At 37.6% G+C, this 17,904-nt stretch overlaps 1 protein-coding gene across 2 annotated transcripts in view; it reads right to left on the reverse strand.

Annotated features, from left to right (window-relative positions):
• Window positions 1-1,250: 1,250 nt before the first annotated feature.
• Window positions 1,251-17,904, reverse strand: part of EFNA2 (ephrin A2) — a 156,008-nt gene continuing 139,354 nt past the window's right edge. For both annotated transcript variants that reach the window (XM_075205703.1, XM_075205710.1), the window contains 3 exons: window positions 14,241-14,533; window positions 4,253-4,318; window positions 1,251-3,142 (listed from right to left, as the gene is read on the reverse strand). In XM_075205703.1, the coding sequence (XP_075061804.1) occupies window positions 3,024-3,142; window positions 4,253-4,318; window positions 14,241-14,533 (478 nt within the window). In that variant the 3' untranslated portion in view covers window positions 1,251-3,023. The remainder of the gene's footprint in view (window positions 3,143-4,252; window positions 4,319-14,240; window positions 14,534-17,904) is intronic.

Below are 17,904 nucleotides of genomic sequence, written 5' to 3' on the forward strand. Positions count from 1 at the left end.
GTCATCAACTAACTCCATAGCGAGATTCTCTCCAGGTTCTAAATTGGTGCACCCACAGGAGTGGAGAGACTGATACCCAGAGCCCCACCATGCTGGTGGAGAGTTGGCCAAGCAGTCTGGAACAGCAAGATACCAAGAATCCCTGGACCTTCTGTTGACAGACTCTTTTGCCTGACTACCATGAGTGTGGAACCTTGCTGGGACTCCTATTGACATAGATGACCTATTGTTTAGTGTGCAGTTTTATATTCTGTTGTTTTACTGTTAAAAAAAAGAAAAGATAGCATTTATCTTTCATTCTCCTCCTTGCCTGTGTGATTTCTGAACCAAAGGAGGGCCGGGTTACCTAATGAACTTCAGTTCTAAAACCTAGTAACCTAGTATTACATGAGAGCAATGACTCATGTAGCCAAGCTTTAAGATTGTCCCTATGCATTTGAATTCATTACAATTTAGACATTCAATATGTATGTGTGTATATATTTTGTATAGTTGTGTAAATGAAAGCATTGCTGAACAAGAACCCAGGACAGAACAAACTAGTATTTATTTCCCCACTTTAGACAAATAAGACTTTAGAGAAATAAGATCAGATATTGAATTTCTTATAGCTCTCATACCATCCAAAATTTAGATAGGCAAAATAAACTCAGATCCTGATCTATGCAAATCACATCCCTAATTCTTCAAAAGATCACTCTAATCCACCCAGCCATGCCTACTACCTGAGAAAGCCTTACCCACTCTCCGGTAATCCTCATCTTTTAAGAGTACAAGAATTGAGAAAGTCCCATCAAAAAAGAGACTATTGGGTGGTATTGTTCAATGGATTTACCAGGTGGTGCGGCTTTGGTTATCAGAGAGCAGAGTTGGACAGGAGTGAAAGAAGTTCTCCCATGGAATTTTGTCCCATGTGAACTTCATACTCTACCATACATTTTACATGATTAAAGTAAGCAAAGGGCAATTTGTAAAGCAGACATAGCAGGAGAGAGCCTAAAAATCAGCATAAAAATTATAGTGATCATTTCCCTTTAGGGTATGTACAAAGCACATGCAGCTGATTCTGTTTAAATGATTTCACCCATGCCTAATGCAATGCTTCAGAGATCATAAATGTTAGGGTAAGTTTGCCCAAGAGGTGGGAACACAGAAAGCCCTAGAAGTGAACAAATTTAAATATTCCATTTCATTTTTTATAGATCTTTTCAAAAAATATATGACTCCAGGCAGCAGCAGAGAAAACGAGAGTGGATAAAATGTATTTTATTGCAAGTTTTTGCTTCCTAGTCTATAAATCATACAACTTCCATAAAATTCATTGTCAGCAATACATAGAAAATCACAGTATACCTGCTGGCTCTATTTACACACATGGATGAAGTGTCTGAGACGTGCACCTATAGCAGGCAGACAGATACTCAGCAATGAAATGGAAGAATTACATATGGAGAATAAAACAGACAAAGTTTAAGTTTTTATTTGCCACTGGAGCGTAGGAGCTTGAGAAACAACACCACTTTTTTATTTTTTTGCTGTATTAAAAATGTGACGGGAGTAGAGAGGAATGGAGACGACAAATCAGCACATAGAGCTTAAGTGCAAGTTAGAAATCATTGCTAACATGCCACCCCCTTAAAGCGGAGGCGCCATGGAATACATGTACATTACAGCAATATAGTTACTCACCAGGTAACTGCTTAATCCAGGAACTTTTTCTTGGATGCTTTTTGTCACTATGCTCATGTCACATTTTTTTTTATGTATTTATTTTTGCAGCATCATTACAGGTTTTATATAATTTTTTTACGTTTGGGCATTTTTTTAAGCTATTGGCACTAAAGTCTCTATTTTTTTTAAAAGACCTTTCATATAAATTCAGCATGTTAAAACTTGTTGTTTTTTATATGTTTTGTGACATGAATTTGTTTGTGTGCCCAAGTGTAAGTTCTGGCTATATGTTCTGCAGTCTAACTATTGTTCCTTTATTCCAACTCACAACTGATGGCAGATGAACTAAACGTATACACAACACCCTCCTGTTTTAATGGGCAATCACTGTGTTCCTGAAAGATACTTCTATCCATGTGTAAAAGAATACTCTGGTTACAGAATAACAAAATGCTTTATGCATCTTAAATTACAATACTGATGTCAATATTCTTGCAAATGTATGTAGGTTCCTGGGAACGAATACTCTACAGTGAGGAAACAATACTCTGAAGTCTGAATCAATAATCTTCACATGGTACATTTCATCGATTAGGAGCTTAATAAACTGATTCACAGCGGAAGATTAATTATTTAGCACTAGCTGTTCAGGTGATGTTACCATGAAGAACAGAATGAAAGAACTGAATTGTTACAAAGCAAATTGACATTATAAGGATCTTAGGTGTGATTTTCTGTCCGAGTGAAAAAAAGCACTAGAAACCCATTACAGAAGACAAACAATCGCTCTCTTGGCTGCCGTATGTAGTCTTTGAGACAAAAGGGGCATAAACACCAATCTTGGTCCCTTCATATTTGCACCTTACACGTCCACAAAATATTTCACAAAATGAATCCAAAACCTTTGGAGGGAAATTGGGATGGCATATGACAGCAGAATGGAAGGAAATGTCAGATGTAAACAGTCAGAGTGAGCCGAATCCCATTACATACATATTGGAAAAAAATCTTCACTATTATGTTCTACAGGTGCAAATGCAGGAAACATACTAAGAATACAAAATAAAAAGACTATACATTTGGTCTGAGAATGTAAAAAGCAAGTTACTGGAAAGCTCCAAACTCCAGCAAACCCGCATTTGTGGGCCCCAATTTAATCAGCAGCTTTTTGCCCTCACATAAATGTCGCTAGAGATAGAGATTGTTCATATCAGGGGTATGCCATTCATTTGTTTCCTCTCTGTGTGTGTCTCATTCAAATGTTCCAAATTTCCAGGTGTCAAACAGTCTCATTCTTGCTCCCATTTCTCCCTCTTGTCTATGCTGATGTTATTCCAATTGCCATCAAACAGCTACAAGACAATGATAGTCCAAAACAGAAGAAAACCAAGGCTGGAGTGAGGGACCCTGAGACTTAGGCCCGAATTATTGCTGGTGAAGATAGGCTCCGGAGACTCATAAAGAGAATCATCTGCAGCAAAAGAAACCATACAGATAAGAGTTGTTAGGGATAATGGCTTCTGTTTGGTTTGTATATACTGCTATATTCACATATTTACACACATTTATAAAATAAAATAACACAGTAAAATTGTAGAATGGTAACGGTGAGAAATAATAAAAAATTGACAAATTTCACATAAAAATATAAAAACAAAATATTTTCCCATTTTGAATGGGAAGGTCAGAATCTGGCAATAAAAGTTAGAGGAAATTTAGTAGAAAGCAATCACATAGATTGGCTTCAAAGTAAAAAATAGATTTCTACTACAGACAATATATTCTAAACATCGCTGGTTCTAGTTGATTCCTTCCCAAATTTCTTTTGGCTATTATCTGAATGTAAAGAGATATCTTTACTAGAAATATGTGGGAATTAAATTATATTGTTGCTTAGATTTCCCTTATAACATTAATTTTATGATCATACTTAAATCTCAACATTTGTGAGACTGGTTATTATGGCAACTGCTTAATAGGTAGAATTCATCATTGTAGGATGATTACTTTTATAAAAACTCCAATATTTGCTTTTCTTACTTCCTATCTCTGGGTTGGGCACATGTCAGTGGCATAACTACCACCAGAGTCAGGGGAGGCCTGGCAAATTATAGGATAGGGGGCAAGACTCGACTCAGCAGCCTATTAGGAAAATGTAACATTATAGCCTATTAGGAACATTATAAAGGAAAAAAAATGCAGGTGGTCCAGTGACACAGCCCAAGGTAGCCCACCAAGGGACTGGTCCCTGCCCCCAGCCCAGTCTGCCCCTGATTAGAGCAGACCATGCAGCTCATAAGGTGACGGTAGTGGCGGGCCGTTGATGGGTGTCCAATCACTCCGGAGACCCCTGAAGTCCTCTACTTAAGACAAACATATGCACAGTGGAGTGGAGCCAAGTTTGTGCTTTAAGTACCACTGTGATAATTATTTCAAAACTGACAGTGAGCTGGAAGGGTGAGACAGTCATGGATGCTTGCACCCTCATCATGTTTTCTTGTTCTCTAAATTGAAATGCCTAAAGATAAAAAAGGCTTCGGTACTAATATGTGCATGGTACACATAAATGCAAGACACTTACTCGTTGGACGTACGTAAACTTTCAGCCTGAGGCAGGGTTTATCCACCAAGTTTGGAGGGGTGGATGCTGTAAAATAAAATATATTAATGTCAATACAAAAATATTACTGTCTACAAACGAAGATCAAGATAATATAAATAATCAAATAAAATGATCTAATTTAAACCTACTTATTACAGATTTCATTTAATCTGTTTGAATACGCTGAACTTACATTTTCTTGTCAGTATAATCTCAGCCTTTGCTAGCATCGAGATGTCACAATGTTGTCTCTTTTGATGGACAATATAGTGCTTGTGTTTTGAGATCAATATTTTTGTGACAATAGACTTCCAATAGAGCTTACAAAAAAATATGGGAGTTAAAAGCAGGCGAAAATATAAGATTGATGCTATGTAGAGTTTATTTTATAGGAAATCAAAACCAGTTACTTGAATACAGGAACAGTCTCAGAGAAATGACAGCAGTAAGGTAAAACCAATAAATTATTTTGTCAGTGAACAGAACTTTTCTGAAAGCTGAAGTACTTGTATTCTTTCATATCATAACATATTAAGATACCACTGAAAGTTTGGCTTGAGTGCATCTGCTGGATCTGTTGACCACAGGTAATATGCAGCCTTCCAAGCATGGAATAATTTCCATCTTTTAAAGATAACTCTGCTCAACACTGAAAATTGCATTAGGGTGGAGGAAATTAAGTTAAATAATAAAGAATATTACTTATCAGGAGGCCACCATTCCTTCCAATCTGTCTGGAATGGTCCAGCAATGCTTTTCTCAATGCTTCTGCCACTTAACTAAAATTGGAGGTGGGCAATAAGCAACACACTCTCTGGGCAATCTCAGCAGGAGCAAAAAGAGCATCATTGGACTCTTCAAGAAGGGACCTGCTGAATTAAGAGGGGTGCCAGAACCCTGGTAGGTAATATAGAGTATTGTTGTTTAACTTAATACACTGTACCAAATCTGAATTTTCAGGTGTCCTCTAAGCCATGTTTCTGGTTTTGATATTAAAACAACACACATCCTTCACTCTCCGGCTATGACATAGGGTTCATGACTTAATGGGACTGTATTGTTACCCGTGGCATGTTCAGTCATTATACTGCTGATTTGTCTTTGTGAACATGATGATTCACAAATTTGTTGGGTATAGAGTTGAAATAGGGACTTTACAATGAATTTCTTCTCTGCAATGCCACAATGTTTGATCCTTGGTGAACCGAGGACCACATGTAAAACAATTAAAATATGTGGTTTTACCCAAAATTGTTCTAACCTTGGAACAGCTGTCCTGAGTGATATGTATTACATCTATCCCTTCAATGAGGATCCACTGTTAGTGACGGACCCAAAAATAAATATGATCCTTTCTTCAGGATTTGCTGAATTTATTTATCTTGCAATAGATTCCAGCAGTAGAAAAAAATGGACTGTTTGCTATGCAGCTAATACCCTAACAGTCCCCTAAAATAAAATACAGTACAAACATGTAAGGCCTTGGGCATGGTTAAAGCAAAATTTACTGGCAACAACATTCGCACTTTTATGAATTTCAGGACTCACATTCTGGAAAGTGAATACATATTGCAGCAAATGTAGACTGTCAGTGCAGCTGATTGGACAAGCGGCGCTGCCAATCTCTTGCAGTGACAGCATATATTCAAAATTCAGGCTTCAAGACCTGGAGGATAGTGGAATTGCATGATCTGTCAAGGGTAAGTTTCTCCTAAACCATGGGAGTTCATTCCATGGGACTGCTTCACGGGGGGGAAATCACTAACCAAAACATTTTTAAAGGAGTCCTCATTTAACTCACTCACTTTCATTAACCATACAACCTGAGACAATGTTCCAGAAGTAAATGGGTAATCAGAGGACATGCTTTAGGAAAAGAGAATAGCAAGATGATATTGTGCAATAAGTAGGTAGTTTTGGTAGACAAGAGGGTTTCATAGGGAATATGATCAATATCCATGGGATTGACTAAACTAAAGTGTGCGGCATTAGACATTTTGGAGAGGTGATCCCAACTGCTGAGTGTATGATGGACTGTAAGGAATAAACATGAGACGTAGGCAAGACAGAAATTAGATGACTTCAGTAGTCAGGTATGATAGAACGGGGGCATGCATGAGAGCTCTCTCTAAATACTACAGTGTGTTGTTCAGAGAAGCTTTATTTTTACATTGAATGACTTTAAACCCATCAGTGAAAGGGTTCTATAAAACAATATAGGAACTTTAGACATTTTTGTTTTTGTAGAGCAAAAGTCCTAATGTATCACTGCTCAGTACATTTCTCCCCGTGTGTGTTCCATACAGACCAGTGTAATTAGCAGCCTCATTTGTCCCTTGTGATTCTGCAGCAATCAAAGTACTTAAGTAGCTGCTGCGCTAATAACAAATTAGTATTCAAGTGTCTAATTTACACAAATTTCACCTTGTCATTGCTTTGTAATTAGTGACAATTATGGTAAAGCGTAAGCAAGTGGGGCTAGCTCTTTATAAATGCTTCCCCTATGGACGTGTGTTACCAAAAGTTCTGAGCCTGTAGAGGGGTAATTAATCTTTTCAGGTGGCTTAAAAGAAGGGTTAAAATTGTAATTAATCTAGTATCTATATATTAATTGTGACCTATAACTGGTCTGTCCTGTGACTGAAAACCCATTGCTGCAGGGCAGCATCTGAAGAAATGTAGCACAGCAACAGGTTTCTTTCATAAGCATCTAATGTTGCAAAATATTAACATTGCACTTGTGCTGTTCAAACCCATAGAGCCAGTGAAAATGATGATAATCCCACATGGCATGATGCAGGCACTTTAGAATGCCAAGCTTTTCAAACCAGAATAAAGCAGTGTTCTGAAACATTTCTGTAGTGAGGCATTACATTCAGTGGATAACCGTATTTCTCATACTCATTTGTGCTCTAGATGTGATGCAATGCTGTACTATTAAAACAATTTCTCTTTCTAATTTGAAAACTGATAAAATGTCACGTACCTTAAACTTTTGGTTAAAGCTAAAAGGTTAAATTCCCCAATATAATTTCATTCTGAAACATGTGCAATATACACCCCAGTGTCCAAGCTAATCTCTTTCTAAACAAACATTTAGCAAAATATAATTTCAATTTAGCAGATTTAAGTTTACTACACTGACTGATTTGCTATTAATCACAATAATCTCTGGGATTTTCACTCTGCCAAATGCTGGAAGAAAACCTTTACAAACAACATTATTGTTCTGCAAAAATAGACTTTTCTCTCATATGCTATAATACTAGTTTTTTTAACACCACCAGTCAGATCTACTCTGTGAGACAGCTGGATTGTGAGCACGGATCTAAAAAGTATTAGGAATATTCTTAGTAATTTTCAGTATTAGCTAGATGAACAAGTGACCTTGTGTGTAAGTCTATTCTGTAACGTTAACGTTTACATGTCCTTCCGAGACCGATCCTGCCGTGAACAAAAGACTAATCTCTTTCAGCTGTAAAATTATACCATCTACTTAACCAAATCTGTTTTATTTAACACATCATTTTAATTGATCAAGAGCTGCTGTTGTGAATCTAGAAAGACGACCGTTGGGTTTCTTTGAAGATTTTACTCCATTTTGCTGTGCTTCCCATTACTGTACTTTCTTTAACAGTTCTACAAGTGAGGATTTATACTAAAAACATTTTACTAACCGCCACATGAGTACTGCATCCAAAAATGTCAACCTTGGCCTATAATTTTAGCCATGCACCTTATGCCTGTGAGGTTTATTCAGTTGCTAAACAAGTTATTATTCGGTCCCTTTCATGTCTGCTAAATACATTTCTACCAAGCACCCCTAATTTCCGATGTTCCATCTGACTTGAATTTTAATGGGTCTAGCCGCGGCAGTCTGGTTAACCATTGACTTATCTTAATATTATTAAAAGAAGAAAACTAATCTAGAAAGTGGTGTGTTTATAAATGGTATCTGTTTATAAATTGCCATTTTTTTAAACTGGAGAACAAAAATATTGCAATGATTTAGAGGTAAAGAAATCGTGCATTATAAAAAAAAATATGAAATGACTCTAACAAAATAAATATGTGAGAATACCATTACTGACTATTGAATTACCCATGTAACTGGAATATTTTACCTGATTATTTGCTGAAACCTGTTTATATTGTACCTATCGCATTTGAGCGTAAAACCCAGTAGAACAATTTTCTGGTTAAGACCATTTGTCAGAATGGCTAAATGCCTCCTATCCTTCTGAACAGTGTGCTAATGGTCCGAAGAGACCTTCACCATAAGTAATTGGCTTTCTGATTCAATAAAGTTGAATTCAGCAGTCTCTACAGATAATGGTTTTATTTCTATTTGACCACAATCCCTTATTTATGCTTAAATAGAACCTTGGGTTGGAGTGTGTATCTGTCTTACAGAGAAGGAAATGTATATATAATTATATTAATAAGTGCCCCAATTATGGCTTAAGGCTATGTCACTATGAAACTCTACTGACATTAGTAGCTAGGTTAGACACATATTTGGTCTATTGACTTCCATGTGGTGTTACAATGTTAGTGCTTTATTAATAAATAATTGTTACAACTGCAACATATATAAATTATTCTGCAGTACAGTAAGGGGTCTGTTTATCTATTGCAACGATAAAAATCCTGCTCACCAGGCCTGTGTGGTGCACATGTGTGAGCTGGAACTGGAAGCCTGGACTTGGAGTTCCAGTTTCAGATTCACTAAAAAAATAAAATAATAATAATAATAATAATAATAATAATAATAATAATAACAAAGATAGGTTTTTTTAATTATTTTTTTTAAAAAGGAGAAAATAATGCTTAATTCTACTAAGAAAGCATTATTTCCTCTATCCAATCTGAGAACAGCGGCATAACTTGCAGGAGGAAGCCTCGCCGTGGGCCCTCATCAAAGGCAACTGCTACTTTGTCACTGGCCTGGGTGCTTATAAATAAATAGGAAAAAGCAAGGGCTTTTATCCTACTGATAGATAGGCCCCTAAGAGTTTATTAGTTCACTGTACCTAACAATTCTGCAGTGAAAGGAGAAGCTTTAATAGGCAATGTGAAGGATTTGTTACATACAACCGTTAGCCTTGTGATTCTGATTTGTGTCCATTTGTCTTGTTCTATTCTGTGATCCAGTACTGATGTATTATTGCAAAATTATGCTATTGCTGTTTTTTTTCCAGATGCTATAATTACAACTATAATTACAACCATGTGTTTCTTTCTGTCTCCAACCATCCTTAGCTATACTAACAGACCAGTGCTCCATGTTAGGAACTTAGACAATCTATACCATCTTGCTTGAAGCTAAATCTGTGAGAATTTGTTTTGTAACGACAGAAAGAGGCTGATGGCCTAGCAATAATGGCTAATAGTCTGGGATTCAAATCAGGCATAACAAAGCAGACGGCTGAACAACAGCACCCATCAGCTATAGAAGTTCAAAATAAAAATGATGCTCTTGAAGGGTGACCTAGTGAAAGTACTCAGCACCGAAAGACCTGATTACAATTCTAAAGATTGGGATAATATAAATAGACAAAACTAGCCTACTAGGGAAGATAGCAAATTGATTCATATCAGAAAAGAGGCCACAGATATGTGGACAGTATTGTAAAAAAAAGTGTGTTGTACAAATGTCAGGATATGAAAAAAGCTTAATTCTAAAGCTTTTCCAGAGAATTGGATAAGACAGCCATATGAATTTCTCAGAATTATATCTACCTTTATATAATTTCAGCAAAGTCAGCACAGAGACAGCACCAGTAAGTATGACCATACGTTGAGAACAAAATAGACTAGTCTAGTACACCCAACATAAATTCAGGTAAACAATACTTTTATCAACAATCCAAACTCAGGAGACAATGATGGAACTGGAGTCCAAAGCTCTGGTTGGACTGTAAGAGGTCTACTAGTGCACAGAGACAAATACATGGCAAATGCTGAAGATTTAGAGCCTAATACTTGAGGAGAAACGAGTTACCAAAGGAAGAAGAAATGGAAGAAGATACAGATTATCTATATAATGAATAAGAACAATAAAGAGTGGACTTTAGGTCATTTACTCCAAAGCTGCAAAGCAACTGGAAGTAAGTGGCCAATTAAAATGAAAACTAATGCAAATTAAGAATCTTAATTATTATAAAGCAAGACTGGTAACTAAAGGATACACACATTAATGTGGCTAAGACTATTGATCCGGTAGTACAGCTGTAGTGAAAACAGAAATACATAACATAACCAATAACAGAATGCAAGCAGAACATAATGTGACATCAAGATCTGTATATGAAACATCCGCAAGAGTCTGTGAACTCAGAAAGCGAGGACCTAGTATATAAACTTCCAAAAATCAGTTATGGACTTAAAAACAAACAGCAAGAGAGTTGAATGATACTCTGTCAAATCTTAATTCTTGGCATTTCTATAGTAAACAAAAGAAGAACAGATTAATTTATATCTTGACATATGTGGATGATGTCCTATGTTTTACAGCATAAGGGGGATAGTCACCGGGTTCTCACATCGCCCCCTTAAGAGCTGCAAATTGACTGTAAGTAAGTTATGTGTGGAGAATGAGACTGGCGGCATTCACTCCCTGTTGTCGGAATTGTAGTCATTAGAAAGATGACTACCACTGTTTTTTTATACCATAGTGTATCTTCTAAATTGTATAGAGTTTTATGATTTACTGTGTATGCGATATTATCTTTGTGTCACTGGAAATATAATTCAAATTAGCAAATTGCATAATATTCTGACTGATGTTAAACCTAATAAGCTTACAACTTCGTAGGTAAAACAACTAAAAGGATAATAGAGGGCTGAAATTGGCCCGAAGTAGCATAAATGCTAAGGTTGTTTATATTAAAGAAAAAGTATTGAGCTTAGCAAGAGTTCACTTAACATAGAAGTGTTGGAAAGCATTAGACAATCATATTTAGGGCTCAGGTAGAGGTTACGCTACAGTCCAATCAGCGGTTATAATGACACATTTGGGTGGCGTGTTGGGCACTCTCCCCTAACAGGGAGGTTCAATTAGCTATACTACCCTCGGGGTAGTAGGGGAGCACCGCTTGGTCGGGCGGGCCTTAGCTAATGAGCCAATACGGGGTAGAGTTGGGCTCATCGCTTAGAAGTGTCCCAATATTTAGTTCAAGAAGTTTATGGTTTATGGATATGGCTGAAGGCTGATTGCTCTTGCGATTTATTGACCATCTTTTTCCGATTAAAATTTAATATTCAATAACATTTTTGTTGCCTTTTATACGCCAAACAAGTGTCTCTTGTTTTTATTTTATGGTGATAAGGTAACTCTTGGTAAGTGAAATAATGTAAAAAGTAAAGTGATCAACTGCTAGGTAGCTGATCAGGGTTGGCTATTGTGGAGCACCTTATCTTCCTTACTTCTAGATTCTTGATCTGAGATTAGTATATTTTACTAGGGGCCTCTGTTTGTCCCCTGCAGAAGTGGGGTCAGGGATTCTAGTCTTGTGTGATTTTTGCAGGGTTCCTTTGGATAAGCACATGACTTTACAGTGCTGTAGCAGATCTTTATTCTGCATAATTAATTTGCTCCAGAAAATGCACTAGTCATTGATGGAAGAGGGAAAGATGGAAGGAACAAGCACACCGCATCATGCATATGGCCAGTAGTCAAAGTGGAAATTTAGAAGTAGCAGTATGGAAAATGTAAATGAATGATATTTGATAATTTTACAATTAAGGCAATAGGAGAAGTTGTGGTATGGCATACCACCGTATACTAGCCCACTTTGACCACTGCATATGACTATACAGGCCCAATTGGTAACAGATACACTACAATTTATTATAAATGTAAACAAAAGGGGCCTGATTCATTAAGGAGAGTAAAACAAAAAAATTAGTAACATTGGACCTTGGGAAATTCATCTTGCATTGGAGGGGAGGTAAATTTAAAATGTGAGGACAAATTTATAATTGGGGTAGGGCATGTCCTAGATCAACTTTTATTGTCAGTGTAAAAATAAAGCTATCAAGTATTTGCGTCCTACATGAAAAAACAGCCAATATTTTCCTTATGTGCAAAATAATAAACTCATTTGCACCCCTTTAATTGCAACATGGTTCTGCCAGGGTTCAAAGTTACTCATTTTCTTGTTTTATTTCCCTTGATGAATCAGGAGTAAGGTTATCAAATTAAATATTTTCCTTTTTAGTTCCGATTATCCTTTGCACCTTTACCTCAAAACCAGCTTTATTCTATGTTAGTACTGATATATACTTTCATGGTTGACTGTCTATACATATACTCTATGCAACAACTTACAGTATATAATATAAAGCCTTTGTGATTAACGGCAAGTGAAACATTATCTAATCACACCAATTTCAAAACCATTTTTTCACATCTACCTGTACATGGCAGTGCAAAACAAGCGGCCACAGGAGTGAGAAATAAATACAAATGGGTCTGTTTTCTGCGCAAATTCTACAGCTGTGCTTTTGTAATGATATGATATATGTGGTAATCATATTAAGATGTCCTCCAAAGCTAATTTAAATCCATTTGATTTATTGTTGAAGGATAATGAATAGACAGTTGAATGGTACTTGTACTTGAAGTCCATCAGTAGCATTAGAAATATTAATGTCTAGGAAGTAGGATTACCAGATCAACCATGTAAATCCATGCCCATATGAAACACTTATGTGGACTGGCAGCACTTTAATTACTTCACATGCATACTGCATGGGGTGTATTTACTAAATTGCAGGTTTGAAAAAGTGGGGATGTTGCCTATAGCAACCAATCAGATTCTATCTGTGATTTTGTAGAATGTACTAAATAAATGACAGCTAGAATCTGATTGGTTGCTATAGGCAACATCTTCACTTTTTCAAACCCGCAGTTTAGTAAATCTAGCCCAATGACTATGTATTTCATATGTGTCCAGATTGCTATGGCCAGTCCGGCAACCTTAAATAAGGCTCATACCAAATATTATTTTTTTTTAATACCATTATAATATCCTAGTCTGCCCAGGCAGTTGGTATGTTTAAGAAGACACGTGGGTCTCATTTACAAAGTGCAACATAGCTGAGAAGCAGTACAAAGGCCTCTTTGGTGTCACGTGCCTTCATTTGCACTGGTTTTCCTAGATTTCAACCAAACTACATAAGCTTGTGGAGCAGGTGGCATTTGTAAAGGAGCAACCTTTTGAACCAGCCAATGGGAGAAGTTGGACGATGTGAGGGTGTTCCATGCTAAGTATACAATAAGCTCTTTCCTGTGTAGTAGTGCAAAGTTGAGACTACGTTATTGAAGTGAGATGAAGGGGTGGATAAACTGCATTTATGGGTGTTTCTTGCTTTGCGGAAGGCAAAGTCACTTGGTTTTTGCACCAGCTCAGGGATGGTAATCATTGGGCCTCAGACTTTATTCTTTTACTGGGGCACATTTTGCAACGTCTAGTTGCCCTTCAGTGTAGAAGCACATTTCGAGGTACACCTCAAGCAACATAAAAATAGCTTTAAAAACAAAAGTGCCGCATGAAATATAGGCAGCACCAATTTCCCCTCTCTCGTGACAAACTTACGCCTTAAATGACGCTAAATCCAGCAGTAATTTAGGAGAAAAGTGCTAAAGTGTAATTTAATTAGTGATGATTCTAAATGAATAGGAGGTTGGACTTTAATGTTACTTTTACAAAGTGAGCTTATTTAGTTTTTTTGCCTCTCCGCAAACCTATCTACAAATTTCTAGTTTGTGGAGCCACCTTCAAAGACCAGAAGACGTGAAGTGAACTGGGTGGAACATAAAGGTGCATTGGTGCAAAACTAAAGTGAGTTGCAGATTGCATCTAGTATGCTTTGTAAAAGAGGCCTACTACCTCTGTATGTGAAATTAAGATAATTGCTGCATAAATATGGAGTTGGCTTCCTTGGTGTCACTGATACTTACAAATATAATAGTATTCATGTCCAGGACGAAACTCAAACCCCAGAGAGAAAGGCGTAAACAGCTGGAATTTCTCTGAAAACTTCAATGGTCCATTGGGAGAATCTGGTCGGTTGCACTCCCATCTTTTGAACCCCTTCTGCCGATGGTCACAAGAGGCATGGCCTTCAAAATTGACCATATAGAGTATATAACGCTCCATTCTGTCTGCTGGAAGTGGAATCTCGTAATTGGGGCAGTAAATATCCAGGTAATCATTGATACTCACGTCCACAGTGTAGTCACCATGATGAAACCTAATAAAAAGGAATAGCAATAGTAGAATTAGAATTCAAATTTGTTTGTTTAATTGTTATTATTGTCAGTTTTTTAACCATATCTAGGATTTTTACATCAGACAAATACCAATGATTCATAAAAATCTTTCCCGATTTAAATTGTACATTTTATTTTGATAAAAATTGAAACACACATTTCCAAAAGCAGTATAAAATAGAATAGAAAACACTAAAAGAATAAACATGTACTATAGAGAGATCATTTATTAGCTCTTCAGATTATCTGGATCCATATAGGATTGACACAGGGGATTTATGATTATTCCTCCAAATTCTCTTTTCCTTCCTATTGTGATGCGCCTTTTATAATATATCCTGGCAGTTTTGCAAATAACCAATGCAAATATTTAGTGTTGAAATACTATGAAAAGAGCATCTATGATTTTTAAGCTTCAAATTCTAAAACTGCACATGGGAATGTGAGTAGCCAAGTAAGGTACGTAATGTTGCAGAAGAGGTATGTATAGTATGGCAGGTAATCCTCGGGAGAGCTGGCTTGGCATGGATGTATAAGAAAGTAATCAAGTCAATATTGCAAAACTGCTTGTCTTGTAAAGTTTATTCATGAGATCTGCAATTGCTGGGAAATACACACTATATATTAAGGTAAGTAAATCAGGGTTGTAAAATAATACAGCTGTATTTTAATCATCTAACATACAACTACAAAAATAGCAAGCCACTGCTCATTTGCAGCTTTGTAAAGGGAATGTCAATAAATCTTTGTGTTTTGTTACATGGCAGTTTGCAGTAGTCATTCTTCCCATTCCTCATATAACCAAGCTGTTTTACAACCAGAACTTTGGTATATTTGCCATGTGTATCTGTATTATGTCAAACGCTGCTGCATAGGTATGCACAGCACATTTCATTAGGGTGTACACCCAGGGAAATTTAGAGATCGTGAGTGGGCTGCAAATGGGACATGTCTAACACCATCTAGGGGGATGTCTAGAAGTGCCTCCAGTTCATATTATGCCACACAGTACTGCCCCCAGTTCATATTATGCCACAAAGAAGTGCCCCCAACTCATATTATGACACATAGTAGTGCCTCCAGTTTTTACTATGCCACACAGCATTGTCCCCAGGTCATATAATGTCACACAGTACTGCCCACAGTTCATATTATGCCACACAGCAGTGTGCCCAGGTCATATTATGTCACACAGTACTGCCCACAGTTCATATTATGCCACACAGTATTGCCCCCAGTTCATATTATGCCACACAGCAGCATCCCCAGGTCATATTATGTCACACTGTACTGTCCCCACTTCATATTATGGCACACAGTAGTTACCCCAGTTCATATTATGCCACAGAGTAGCACCCCCATCTTTATATATACGTAAGATATATTTGCCTGCTCCTCCGGAATTTCCGGGAGGCTCACAATTTTTGGGGAGTCCCCCCGAACTCCTGGAAGAGTAGTCATCCTCCCGGACCTTGATGGAAGCCGGGTGAAATCGTGTCATTAAGCCCCGGCCCCTGCTAGATAATGCTGTTAAATTTGCCATTTCCTAAGAGGGGGTGGGGCCACTGTGATGCAATGGAGTCACCATGCTCCCTCCTAACCCCATCACATGACCTCTCCCCAGGATCTTTCGAGGGAGAGGTTTGAAAAGTCGGCAAGTAGGCATTATGAATACATAAAACATATTTACACAGTAAACAGGCACTATTTGCCTAAATGTGACTCACCTCTGCAGTGTGCAGAACGAGTCCAGTGCTCTTCAGTTCCACAAAAGAACATGGGAGTAGCGGCTGCGATTGTGCATGCACAGCCATCTTGTATGTATTGCGTCTGCTTGAGAGAAGCAGCGCGGCACTTCGCTGTTGTAGTTACTACTACAGCCCTTAAATGGACCACCTGCTTTCCCACCTTAACCTAGCTGTGCGTTAGAGTGCCTGGGCACACCTATGCTGCTCTGCTTGTACTTTGTACATTTATAGTCAGGTGCAAAACCACTGGGCAAAAAGGCACCAGATATATAAGTGTGTAATACCTTGACTCTTCAGTGCACCATTTTTTGTTAAAGCAAAACTTAATATGCTCCCATCTAATTTTCATCTCTAGAGTAATGGATTAAGAAACAGGACATTTTTATTATGCAGGTAAATGGTTACCTGCTGTTAAGTGTAATATTTCTTAGAAGCTCAGTGGATCTGAAAACTGGGCATCACATTGGTTTGCTTAATAAAAAAAATATCTGTGTACTATCATTTAACTACTGTACAGCAATGGTGTGCTGTAACTCATAGCAACCAATCACATATCAAGGGGTAAATGTATCAAGCTGAGGGGCATATTCAATTAGCTTTCCGGTCCGCGGGATCGCGCTGTAACAGCTGCGAAACTTAATTCACGTTAACGCAATAACGTGGATTTTCGTTCGCTGCCCATAGAGTTGCATACGAAAATCCGCGTTAAAGCGGTACCGTATTAACGGCAATAGTGCGCAGGATTCGCGGTAATGCGCGTTACCGCAAACCGGAAAGCCAATTAAATATGCCCCTGAGAGTTTTCGGGCGGGTTTGAAAAGTGGAGATGTTACCTATAGCAACCAATCAGATTCTAGCTGTCATTTTGTAGAATGTACTTAATAAATGATAGCTAGAATCTGATTGGTTTTTCAAACCCGCCAGAAAACTCTCAGCTTGATACATTTACCTCCAACAGTCTACAGTCATCAGTAAAATGAAAGGTGACATTTGATTGGTGTTCTGTGAACCATATTATAAATTGAGCCATAATGTACATTTGCTTGGGTGGCAAATACAGTACATCAGTTGCAGTAATAAATTCTATGTAATTCAATTATGCCTGGGTCTAAATTTTATATACATTTGAGATTTCTGACCTAAAGCTTTGCATTGGCAAAAGAATTAGTGTCTTAGAAAATCTCAGTATTTAAAAGCCATTAAAAGGGAGATCTAAAGGTGACTCCTGAATTTCTCTCCCGGAAGAGCAGGCAATTCTCCCCGATCCCGGCCAGCTCTGTAAGATTAAATGGAGGGGGGGGGGGAGGCTTAGTGACGTCATGCATGCGTCGTCGTGGCCCAGTCCCCTGTTTTTATTGGTTCAAAATACTGATGACAGTTTGGGGGTGGAGCTAATGACGCGATTCTTCGAGTCCCGTTCCCAAACACCCACCTGCCCTCTGGACTTCCCGGGAAACAACTTGCCAATGTTGGCAAGTATGTAATAGAGCATCATAAATAGAAGAGAGAATGTCTTGACAGTTATTAATAAATAAGAAATCCAGATACAGACATGTGCGTATGAATTTTTGGTGCACATACACTGTATGGAAATGCTCATCTTT

The sequence above is a fragment of the Mixophyes fleayi genome, chromosome 1 (assembly GCF_038048845.1).
Source record: "Mixophyes fleayi isolate aMixFle1 chromosome 1, aMixFle1.hap1, whole genome shotgun sequence".
NCBI lineage: Eukaryota > Metazoa > Chordata > Amphibia > Anura > Limnodynastidae > Mixophyes > Mixophyes fleayi.